General features: G+C 41.6%; 1 protein-coding gene across 2 annotated transcripts in view; it reads right to left on the minus strand.

Annotated features, from left to right (window-relative positions):
- Positions 1-12399, minus strand: part of MTCL3 (MTCL family member 3) — a 28921-nt gene extending 16522 nt beyond the window's left edge. Inside the window, exons 1-6 of one of the 2 annotated variants that reach the window (XM_087882782.1) lie at positions 11823-12399; positions 7655-9106; positions 5862-6086; positions 3783-3941; positions 2723-2791; positions 247-1422 (exon numbers count right to left, since the gene is read on the minus strand). In XM_087882782.1, coding sequence (XP_087738908.1) covers positions 247-1422; positions 2723-2791; positions 3783-3941; positions 5862-6086; positions 7655-8590 — 2565 coding nt within the window. In that variant the 5' untranslated portion in view covers positions 8591-9106; positions 11823-12399. Of the gene's footprint in view, positions 1-246; positions 1423-2722; positions 2792-3782; positions 3942-5861; positions 6087-7654; positions 9107-10980; positions 11045-11822 lie in introns of those variants that run through there. The other variant, XM_087882783.1, reaches the window with a different exon arrangement.
- Positions 12400-12774: the final 375 nt, after the last annotated feature.

Here is a 12774-nt window from a genome sequence, read left to right on the forward strand (position 1 = left end):
TTTAATCAACCTACAGAGCTCTTACTAGGTAAGTATCCAATAATGTCTTCCTCTTATGCTATACTTGTACAAAACCTAAGAATCCAATATTGGAACAATAATCTCAGAAATTTAAATTGCGGTCATAGAAATTAAAGGGTGTCCTCTTCATCTCACATAACCTCACATGAACGTAGCTTCAGTATCTAACTTGTATCCTGGGCTGAAACTCTTTCTCCTCAATGGCTTGACTAAATAAAAATCTACCTGACTCACTGACAAAGGTTCATCTGTACTTCGGTCATCGGAAGGCTTTGGAACTTCTAGCCTGTCAATGAAGGCCTGGAGCTCTTTCCTAAACGTCTTCATCTGGGCATTGATCCGATAAAGAAGTTCGTGCTCCCGTATCCTACTTCCATCGTCTTCGTCATCCAGAAGTCCAAACAGGTCCCCATTTGCCACGTAAATTCTCGCCTCAGTTATGATAGTGCTGGTGTCAGAAATCAAGCGGTCAATAGTTTTGCCCAGGCGTTCAGCTTCACAGCGGATGTCCTTGGTTTGCTGCCGGTCATTAAAGCTTTTCTGCCAACTTACCGGGGTTGGATAGAAGGATCTTGTAGGGGTCAAGCAACGGATGTTACGGACCTCCTCTGAGTCACTTTCTCCACCAATGGGCCCTTCTCTTTTGCGGTGAGGGGGACGGGAATCCTCGTCACTTTCTTTCTTCCCTGCCTCACTTTCAGCATCGCTGTCCCTGGGACTCCCTCGGATCCCCAAATGAGAGGCTAAATCATAGCGCTGCATGTTGGACAACAGTATCCTGTTCTCATATTGGAGCTGCATCACTTTGCCACTGAGTTCATTAATTTGCATGCGGGCAGCCTTCAATTCTTCCTGAAGCATTTCCGTCTTGGCGCTGTCATGGTGTCGTGAACTATCGTGAGTTCCAGTCTTGTATTTGTATTTGTTCAGCTCTGCAGTGACACGTTTGTTTTGTTCTTCTGCATCAGATAAGTTCCTCCTCAATAGTTCAGTTTCATCTTCAACTAACTGCAGATGTTGTCGTAACTCTGAGACAGATTCATTCGGTTCTCCCAGGAGGGGGTTGGCTCCCCCGGAGAAATCATCTCCTCTTAAGTCATCAAGCTCTGCTTTCAGTCCTCTGTTTTCCACTTCCAGTTCCACAATTTTCCTTCCAAGGATATTGGCTTCTTCCTCTACTAACCTCAGACGGAGCTTGAGTTCTGCTTCTCTTGTGCTAGGTGGACCTCCTGCTTCCCCTTTTGGTAAGGGACTGTCTAGATCACCATAAAATGACCGATACTTCTGAAGATCATGCTCAAATCTGTCCTTTTCCTTGTCAACTTTGGCTAATTTTTTTCTCATCAGAGTAGCCTCTTCTTTGACAAATTGCAATTGGCATTTCAGATCTTCACTGTCCTCCTGTGGCAAAGAAAGAATAATCCCTGGTTATATTGCTTTACTCATGAGGATGCCAAATGAAAATTTAGCACAAAGTACCAATATATTCAATAAATACAAATATATACATATATGGTAGGTAGGTAGGCAGGCAGGCAGGTTAGAGGAGTAACATGGGAATTGACAGGGTGTCTTGATGCCACACTTGCAACAAAAAGTGTGACTTGAGTGTTCAGTTGCAATCTTTGCCGTCTACAGAAACATGATCATTTGGGTCCTAATCTGATGAATGAGTTTCATAAAAAGAGCTCTGGTTTTCACACAGTTGACTAAGGAAAGGTTTGCAACCATCTATAAGGAATCCTCGACTTACGACCGCAATTGAGCCCAGAACTTATGTTGCTTAGTGAGAAATTTGTTGAGTGAGTTTTGCCCCATTTTATGACTTTTCTTGCCACCTTTGTTAAGTGAATCACTGCATTGTTAAATTAGTAACGCAGTTGTTAAGTGAATCTGCTTTCCCATTGACTTTGCTTGTCATAAGGTTGCAAAAGGGGATCACATGACTCTGGGACATTGCAACCGTCATAAATATGAACCAGTTGTCAAGCACCTGAATGTAAATCATGTGTTGTGGCCCGCCAGTGGCCAGCAGAGCTGGGCGCGGATTCAGACAGTGAGAAGGTTGAGGAGGAACATGGGCCAATCCTGGAGTCTGGGGAAGGCTCTGATGAGGGTTCTGCGTCTGAGGCAGAGAGAGGGCCAGGACATATGCCACTTATCAGTTGCCTTCAGAGTCAGACATCAGTGAGGCAGACGAACAGTTGGAGCCTGTTCCCAGTGTGCGCATGCGCAGAGTTGCCAGATGAAGGGAACAGCTAAAGAACAAGGGTCAACTTGGGAGTAAGGCCACAGGTGGATGATGAATGGCCCCTCCCAGAGGAAATAAAAGAGGAGAGAAAGGAGAGTGGAGTTTGCAGGAGACAATTAGGTATCAGCCTGGCAGCTGCCCTAGCCAGATAAGGTCTGTGACTGTAAATTCACCCTTGAAAGACTTTGCTGGATGTGAATGAGAAGAATTCACAGTAACTTAATAAAAAGGATTTTTTGTCGGGACAAGGAATCTGCTTTGTGGTTTGGGGAAGCCTAGGTCAGAACATCATGTGACCATGGGGATGCTGCAACGGTCATAAGTGTGAAAAATGGGTCATAAGTCACTTTTTTCAGTGCTGTTGTAACTTCGAATGGTCACTAAATGAACCTAAATGGTCATATGGTTTGCTGTATTGTACATGGGGCAGAAAAAAATATTCTGTATCACCTCAGCGGACATCTGCTGTGACTTTTTTTCTGATTTTTGCAAATCTTTACTTCCTCTTCTTTTCATGGACTGTTATAAAAGAAAGAGCAGATATAACAAATATTTTACTAGATGCATGCTATCCAAGTTTATTAAGCCACCATTCAAACAATATGAAAATTCCCAGCTTTTTTTAAATTATATTTTTGGTTTCATCATCCAGAGATGGTTATGCTGAAACACGGCCAGGACAGATTAATTAAATGTTCTTTAAGTGTCCTTGTTCTTATTGATCTAAATGCAATAGCAAGGAACATGCCGAAAATTAAAAGTAGTTCATAAGTACCAGATGGCATTTTTAAACGCTATGAGTCAGGTACTGCTTTCAACACAACTGTATTCACTAAAGAGATCAAAATAAAAAAAAAATAGTCTGAAATAATCATTTCTCAGATCTGCAGGTTGTTTACCATGATAAAATAATATATGGACTTTCAAACCTGTCCGAAAAGCAAAACTGCTTTTCGCCCACAGATCAGCTGTAACCAGTGCAGTCAGAGAAGAGGCAGGAGCAGGGGTGGGCTGCTGGGGGTTTGCAGGGGTTCGCGAGAACCTCTAGCTAAGATTCTGTGCAGTTCAGAGAACCCCCAAAACCCACTCCTGGCTGCCCCCCCGCCCCGCCCCTCACAGGCATCCCCACACAGCCCGTTTTGGATGTAGCTAAGTGCAGGGCGCACGGGGAGGCTCGGGGAGGGTGAAAAACAGACCTACTGGAAATTCGGGAAGGCCAGAAACAGGCCCCTTTCCAGCCTCCGTTTTCACCCTCCCGGAGGCTTGAAAAAAGCCTCCGGAGCCCGGGGAGGGTAAAACCCCTCCACTGCCATGGTGCAGGAGGCCGACTAGGCCATGCCCATCATGGCCACGCCCACCCAGCAAATGGCAAAGAACCCCTTGCTAAAATTTTTGAAGCACACTCCTGAGCAGGAGACATAGCGAAATAGTATATTACAACCCTTGATGTACCTATCCCACCTCAGCCAATTTTGCCTGTCCCCCTCCTGATGAGAAGCTCATCACTGACCTCTTTTATTTTGTCAAATTCATTCTGAAGAGCGTGTTTAGTAATCTCAGCTTCTATCAGCTGCTGCCTCAACTTTTCGTTTTCATCTTCTGTGGTGGAGCGTTTTTCTTCCACATTTTCCAACTCATGGTGAAGCCTTACGGAAACATCTTTTGCAACCTACATGGAAAGACATTTAACATTTTCAAGCAAGAAAATAACTTTCATAGTAGAGCGTAATATGCTTGTGAAGTTCAGGGATGTGTTGTGACAACTTATATTAGTTCTATTAAATACTGAATAAAATGTTCTTCCTAATTAAAAAAAAACAAACGAGTACAATTAGGGTTACTTCAGGCACTCCAGTTTACTCTTTTGAGATCTATTCTGATACTCAATAATAGGATGAATAGAATTCCCAAAGATTAATTCTTTGATCATTAGAATCATGGGCCCAATCCAGCCAGCAACTGGCATGAAGTCTTAGTCTGAGGAGAATTACAACCTTAGGAAGGGAAAGTAGAGCAAAAATTGAATTAACGAAGTACAGGTAGTTCTCAGCTTACGACTGCAATTGAGCCCAAAATTTCTATTAAGTGAGACATTTGTTCAGTGAGTTTTATCCCATTTTATGATCTTTCTTGCTACAGTTGGTAAGTGAATCAGTGCAGTTGTTAAATTAGTAACCCGGTTCTTAAATGAAACTGGCTCCCCTGTTGACTTTGTCAGAAGGTCACAAAAGGTGATCACATGACCCCAGGACACAGCAATGGTTATAAATATGAACCGGTTCCTAAACATCCAAATTTTGATCATATGATCATAGGGACGCTGCCAAAAGTCGTAACTTTGAAAAATGGTCATAAGCCACATTTTTCAGTGCCATTGTAACTTTAAACAGTCACTAAATGAACTGTTGTAAGTCAAGGATTACCTGTACAGTAAATGATAAGGACACATGTTCATCGGTAGACCTAGGAAAGCCAAAACCACCTTGGTATAAAATATTTTGTTAACTATTGAACATGTTTTACTGTAGCTGTTATTAAAAATAAAAACTCTTGTATTATTACAAAGCAATGCAATTATATTTCATACTTTAATCTAGGCAATTATTTTATTATTGCCCATACCCAAGCATTGGGTAATTAATTTGTTTGATATGTAGTCCAGGCAAATGTCTCATAAAAGTCATTTTAATATTCTTCCTCTCAAGTTGGTATGCAACGATTTATGGTTTAATATCCTTTTTCCTAGATTGAGCATCTCAAAGGAATATATATATATATATCAAGTTATTTGCCTCTGACTGTCAATCCTTCAAGCTAGGCCACGTTAGGAAATAGACTACCTGGAACTATACTTTATTGATTTAAGTAATAACAGAATCTTGAAAGCTGGGTTCTGTTTTCCCATCCCTCTCTCTTATATCTCACTGAATTAGGACAAAGTCAGTCTGAGCTTCTTTATCACACTTTCTATTTCCCAAACTTAAACCACGCTTTTGATTTTGCAACTATTTCTGCATACTGTAGTTTCAGAGATCCATTTCTGTGGATCTCTGCATTAATCCTGGGATTATAACATTAACTGGAGTTATATCCTTTTTTTGTTTCAATTCAAAGGAAAAAAACGGTATGTGGCATTAATTTCTAAATGCATTCACTAAAATTAAATTAAATTATAAGTCTTAAGGTTGTAATTTCACTTAGAAGTCTTTGAAATATCTGGAAAATTGATGACCTGGAATGTGATTTCTAGTGATTCCCTAGTGTTTGGATACTTCTAAATAATTGAGTAAAGGGTGGGGGGGGAGTAAAAAAATGAGAGATATGTCATTCTGATAACCTCTAGACGTTTTGGACTATGAGTCTCACAATTGACAAATCAGGTTGGTTCTGATTGATGAAAAATGTCCCAAATATCATGACAGTACCATTTTGCTTACTCTGCCTTAGATAATTAAATTCCAGTTGCCAAAACCACAAGACAGCTCAGACTTATGCTACATTTGCCTTCCCGGAAAAGATTAGGATAAGTAAAGGTATCATAGTCAGATTGTTCTTCTCACTAATTGCTCATCTTCTGGCCCCACATTACCTTTAAATCCTGTTCCAAGCTACGGAGAAGTTCTCCATCGATTTCTCCAGTCTGTGCATAGCGGAGCTTCTTCCGTTCTGCTTTTCGAAGACGATACTGAAGGATTCTACAGTTTTTGTTAGCTCTCTCCAATTCATGGCGCACTTCCTGAAGCTGGCAAGCATCCTCTTCAAAAAAGCTGTCCCTCATTTCATCCATTTCAGTTCTAAGTTCGTCTATTTCATTCTGGCACATGTTCACAAGGAACAGATAAAAAGTGTAAAATGACATCAGGTCACATTGATAAAGAACACAAGATATGGTAATTTACCCATGGTTCTTAAATAACTGTTATAAGAGAAACATATGGTTTCCCACCTAGCTTCCTTATGCTTGCAAGTATTACAAATGGCAGAAGAAAAAAACTGTGATCCCAATTAAGAATTGATCCATTTATATTTCAAATATTCCTTGAATTGGCCAAAAGAAGGCACGAAAAGAAGCATGTGCAATTGTAGCACAATGAAACTGTTCCATAAGCCAGAAGGAGAATTCCCAAATGTCAGCCATGTATGTTCTATAATACATGTATGTGGTAATGAGAAGCATGAAGAAGGGACTAGAACATCTGACAAATCATATTCAACTATCTACATATTTTTATCTTTTACAGGTGCAATAATCGTAGAACATTTATTTAGAAAATAATAATTTCTAAATGTCCACAACTCACGGAATCTCAAATTGGATTGAGGCCACTAGAGAATCAAGAGTAATTTAGAGGGTAGTCCCAATTTCTCTAAAATGTAAGCAAAGCAGAAGTATTATCAAATCAAAATATGGTCTTTAATCCACAGTTTGCCTTAGCAAGTCCATAGAGGGCAGTTTATATACCACAAAGTCTGAAAATCTTTGAGGAACATAGAAAAAAAATGTTAACCATTAAATATTAAGTGTATGTCATACTTCTTGCCCAACCCTGACCTCAATGAAACCATTATCTTTATTTTATTTATTTGATTCATTTATTAGATTTATATCTTGCCTTTATTTTGTGCAACTCAATTTATGAGAAGTCACAGATTATTATTTTATGGAGTTGTAAGTACCACTAGGTTATTAACTCTTTTACTTTGTCAGTTTGCTGGATTGAACCTCATATTAACTTATATTCGTAACATCTCTGATCTCCGGGTCTTTCGCTGTGCCCTCGAGACCCTACTGTTCCTGCAGGCAGGGCTGTCTAATTGAATGATTTTAAATTGGGTTTTAACTTTGGGTTTTAAAATTCGGCCAAAACTATTTAATGATTTTAATTAATTTTAACTATGATATTGTATATTTATGTTTTTAATTTTGGCTGTACACCACCCCGAGTCCTTCGGGAGAATGGTGGTATATAAATAAAAGTATTATTATTATTATTATTATTATTATTATTATTATTATTATTATTATTATTATTATTATTATTATTTAGCTACAGTCAATTTTCTATACAATAGGAAAAGCAAATCAGAGGTTATCCTCTAGAATACAGGGTGAAACATATTTTAAAAAATCCTGCCTGACAAGGGAAATACTGTATTACAGGTATATTCATATCGAAGTTCATAGCCAACCCTTCTGTTAAACCACGAAGCAAACCAGCACGTATCTTAACAACAACTTGGTCTCATCAAAGCAGAATTCACCATTAGCATTCCTTTTCCTTTCTTCTGTGGAACAGACTAAAACATTACCAGCATGTGCACATACACACTAGAACTGAGGCACACCCCCATTATTCCTTCTCTTCTGTATCTTTTGCTCACCTTGAGGTTTTCATTCTCCTCCTCCAGTTTCTCCATCTCTTCCTGCAGCTCCTGCTGCTGGGATTCCTGAGTCATGTTGACTTCCACAGTTCCACTGAGGCCATTGCTACCTTCATTTGCAGGCAGCACGATGGGTAAGGATGTTGAGGAGGGCAAACTGCCCCCGTTACCGTTAGCTTTGTTGTTACCTTTGTTCTGCATCTGGGTTGCTGATAACCCTTTCCTGAGATGAAACTGAATGAGCTCATTTTGGAGGCATCCTTCTTTCCAGTAGTTGCCATTGTTCACTGATAGAGCCTGGCCTTTCCCTGAACCACAAGAAGACGAAGAAGCTGAAGTTGCCTCTCCTGCACTCTTCTGCTTGTTTGTTTTACCCCTGTTCCAGTTCTTGGATGGAAGCTGAGAAAGCACAAAACTGCCCACCCTTTCCCCCTTCCCTCCAGATACAAGCTGTTGCTCTCCAACTCTAGGACCTGTAAACTCGGTGTCTTTGGGAGGTGCCTCTCGTGCTTCGGCTGCAGACCCTGGATTTGGTCTGGGACACCCTCCAGCCGAGACCAGGAATGAGGCAGGCTGCTCTTCAGCACCATCCCCAGCATGGACAGCTCCCAACAGCACCGAGCTCCTTGTTGGCGTAACCTGTGGAGGCAGCTTGTCTCCTTCGGCTACTCCACCCTTGACCCGACTAGTTTTCTGTCCTGTTGGTGACTGCTGCAATAGCTGTTGCCGGGTAGAGCTTGCTTTCGAGGCAGGAACTGCAGCTGCTGCTGTTGTGAAGCGGGATGAATTGGCAGCTGGCAAAGGCTGGCGGACAAGAGACTCCTTGGGTCTGCCCGGAGAGAATGCACGCTGCTGCTTAGTTCGGCTGCTGCTGCCCTCAGGAAGCAAACGAGGAGAGGCGGTTGCAGGACCACCTCCGCTAGGCGGCTGGCTCATGGCTAAATCAGAGGTGTTGCTGAAATATTCAGCCCTCTCTGGCTCATTGTCTTCCTGCCCTCCCTCCCTCCCTCGGCTGGTGAGAGAAGCACACACAGAAGCCTTGTCAACAGCACTGCCACTCAACACAAAGCAAGCCTATTCACCACATGAAGAACAATGTGCCTATAATAAAAGGGGTGGAGTTTTGAAATTGTTCCAAGAGGTTAGCTCACAATCTTAGATGCAAAAGATGCAGCCACTGACTGGAAGCTTGCTTTTAAATTCCTGAAGCAACAAGCAGTCCTCATTTCTCATGTGAACGGACTGAATCCTCTAGCTGAAGCTACTTTTCTTAAAGTGCTACCACAAGCCACATGTTCCAAAGTACTTCCACAGATCAGTGAGGATGGATCCATTCGGTAGCTTCAAAACAGATTTGTCTATGCCTACAAAGTCCAGCATAGTTAAAAACAGTCTCTTCTAGCTGGGAGGAAAAAACTGTGATGAAACTTAAAATAATCCATATTTAACATGCTGTAAAACAAATCAGTAAGAGATCTGTTAGAAAACTCTAATTCCACATATGCATCATATCCCTAATACTGCCTTTTAATGGGAGCAAATAACAGGTTTCCCCCACCTTCTTCCCAGATTTTATCTATGCTTCCTAACAAACTCTGAATGTGTTGAGGGGTATTCAGGGACAATGAAAACTCAAACAATTATGATAAAAAATAAATACGTAAATTTATTCAAATAAGAATATCAGTGAAGGGAGGAAGAGATTGAATAAATTGCTTTCAGTAGGTACATCTTTAAGCTATCAATTGTAAAGTCAAAAGCAATGCTAAGTCACTTTAGTTTGAAGCAAGCCCCACTGAATACAAGTTACAAAGCAAAGTGAATGTAGCATTGCAGCCTTTGTGTAATTCAAATTTTGCTGTTAGCTTTTAAAAATTGTCAGTTTGTACAACCACACCAGCCAAGTGTTTCTTTCCAAGTACTAGAAACAAGAGTGTGAAATATGAAACAATCTTCATTCTTGAATAAAGGATGGTTTGCTTTGTAAGGCTTACTGTAGCTAAATTTGCATATATATCAATGTGCAAATCTAAATTCTGTTTTACTCCACTTCATATGAACACCAAAACAAAGGAAAAGTATGAAAAAGTTTCACATGAGAGTATCAACCATTTATTTAAATTATGAACACAGATGAACCACACCTTCCCTAGCTGGGTATTCTCCAAATACTTTTTGTGTCCTGTTTTCATCGTTCTACCTAGCTGATTACATCTGGCCTGAGAGTCCGGGAACTATATTTCAATACAAGAAAGGTATCAAGTTAGAGAAGATTGATCTAATGATTAATCCCTGATTAAGTAGGATTTTTTTCTTGCTGTATTTGCATAGATGTAATTGTTTGCATAGCAGAAGCAGAATCCCAAAGTTGATTTGTTCAATTAAAGATAAAAAAGTAGTCTACAATTCTTAAAACTTTCTCAAGGTGACCTCTCTTAGCCAATATTGTTATTTACTTATTTATGTAATAGATTTATAGGGCTGTTTAATGTAATTCTCTGTAACCTACAGCAAGACTCAAACAAAAACATCCCCAAATATCACATAAAATAAAAAAAAACCCAACACCTATCTGATGCTGTAATATGTTTGGCACAATAATAATCTTTTACCATGTCACTGAAGCATTAAATTTACTATATCAATTTCAGCATTATTATTAATTGTATAAGTGCATGCACATTGCTTACCTATTTAAACTTGTCATGAGTAAGCTGTCCTCAGATCCTAACAATTTACACCAGGTTATTAACTAAAATGTGTCAGAGTAAGACAATGTTTATTTGAGTACCACTGCTGCAAAGATTATAATACAGCTGGCTCACAAAATTATAATAACAATGACGGCAAAGTATTTTAAAAGTGCACTAACAGAAATATCTTACAGTGCAGGTAGCTACAATCAAGTAGTTATCAAAGAATGAGAGAGATTAAAAATGAGAATCTTCAATACTCCAGAACTCCAATTTTAACAAACACACACAAATCATGAAATGGACAAGATAAACAATAATTCTACTTTGTGTATAACTTTTTGAGTTCAGTGGTGGGTAAGTAAGTCTGTTTGGGACAAAAAGCTTTGCGCTTCTCAATTGCCTTTATTTGCAAACAAGCTGTAAAACTCACACCTAAGGTCTATGTAGATAGCTTCCATGTTTTACAAGTACTTTACAATCTGAAATCAAAGTTTTATCACAAAGACTTTTCGGTTGTTTAAAACAAAGGAAAAGGAACAAAGTTCTTTCTAAGGCTTGGGGATTCTCTGAATGCCATCTCTCTTTACAGCAATTAATTAATACAATTAACCCTTACGGCAATTGACCTACCAGCAGTACCAGCCTTTTTCCCTCCGGAATTTCCGCGGCGGCACATCGGACCGCTGCACAGGTGCAGCCAACGCCGGCTCATCGGACCGCTGCACAGGTGCAGCCAACGCCGGCTCTCAAGGGCATCCGCCGAGGGATCCCTTCACGGCTTGGCGACCCCAAGCCCCGGCTGCTCATCCATCCGGACAAACGGTGGCTCGCACCCTACGGCGTCATAACCAACGAGAAATCCTGCGATGCTGCTCTCAGTTGAACCCCGAGCGACTCGTATTCTCTCCTGCCGGTAATTAGAAACACTCCCTAGAGCCAACCTGGACGGAACACCAAGAACCTTCCGCTATCTCCCCTCTTCCCGCAGTGGTCTCCCGGGATCTCGTCACGTGGGGAAATCAAAGCAGCGGCGGAACGTCGCGACGCTGCCCGTTTCTCCACTGAAAACAGTTGCCAGGAGTGGGGGAGGAGGAGTGGAAAGTGGGGGAGGGGGAGAGGAGAAACAAAAGAGAAGAAGGTCACGAAGCGCCAGGCTAGCGCCGGGCATCCCTCCATTACCCCACCCCCACCCCCGAATCTCTTTGTTATTGCATTGACTTCCCAACTATAATCGCTTTGCAAAGTCCCCTTTTTGTTGCAATCGATGAATCAATCAACACCCTTTGCTTGCGCACTGGGGGGAGAGAGTGACCCCCAGTGCGCAAGCAAAGGGTGTCTCATCCCCCTCACGCTCTAAAAGACTCCCAAACTTGTTCGGCTTTTCGCTTTGCTGAGCAGCGATGCGACGGCCCACCTTTTCCTCACACACACACACACACACACACACACACCTAAACTGAGCGCTGACTTACCCTGCCCGACTTCGTGGCAGCCACGCAGAGGATGTGCGAAGAAGCCCCAAGCCGAGTCAGGGCGTCTCGGGAAACTGCAGCGGTTTTATTCCGGCGCTGACCTCATTGGGCCTGGGAAAGAAGAGGGGGGGGGAGAAAGGAGGGAGAGAAAGAGAGAAGATGGGGGGGGGGAGGAGAAAGTAGTGAGGCCAGATGAAAAGCGCAATGCTGGGCCACGCCTAGGCAGGCCTCGGGGCTCTGGCCGGAATTAGATTACGGCCCTCCGTTGGCAGGAAGGAAGCCGAGGTGCGGGCTGCTGTTTGTGCCTTCGAAAATCAATTCAGGAAACGATCGATCCTCATCCAATATTTCTTCCGTTTTGAACAGCCGTCGACCCTGCAATAATACCGCGTTAAGGTGCTTCCTGATGCAACGCGATCGCCCTGGGGCTCCCTTTTGTTCTGGGACTTAGGTTAAAAAAAATAATAATTGTGCTTCAGACGTATATTTTGTTCAAGGGCACAAGGCTATTCGTGCCAGAGGCGATGCCTACGACTCCTGCTAATTTCCCCGGATAGAGAGACTTAATCCTCTTGTGCTGTAGGCAGTGGTTTCCAATTCTTTTATACCTAGGTTATTTTGTGAATGGAACAGCTTGCCTTCAGACGCTGTTGGTGCTTCATCATTGGAGGATTTTAAGAAGAGCCACTTGTCCCCAAATTGTATTGGGTTTCCTGCTTGAGCAGAAGGTTGGGCTAGAAAACCTCCAAGATTCCTTCCAGCTCTATTCTGATTTATTGATTGATTGAATTAAAACAGGCATTTCTGGCTCAGGCCTGATGTTCGGCCACATATAACTTCCTTTTCAATATAAAACTTGCACCCATTTCTCATTTAATTTTAAAGCTGCTGACATCTAATTTAAAGAGTGACTTAAGAGAAGTATCTGCGTCCAATTGCATGAAATCACAGA

The sequence above is a fragment of the Pantherophis guttatus genome, chromosome 1 (assembly GCF_059756535.1).
Source record: "Pantherophis guttatus breed Tessera chromosome 1, ASM5975653v1, whole genome shotgun sequence".
NCBI classification, from domain to species: domain Eukaryota; kingdom Metazoa; phylum Chordata; class Lepidosauria; order Squamata; family Colubridae; genus Pantherophis; species Pantherophis guttatus.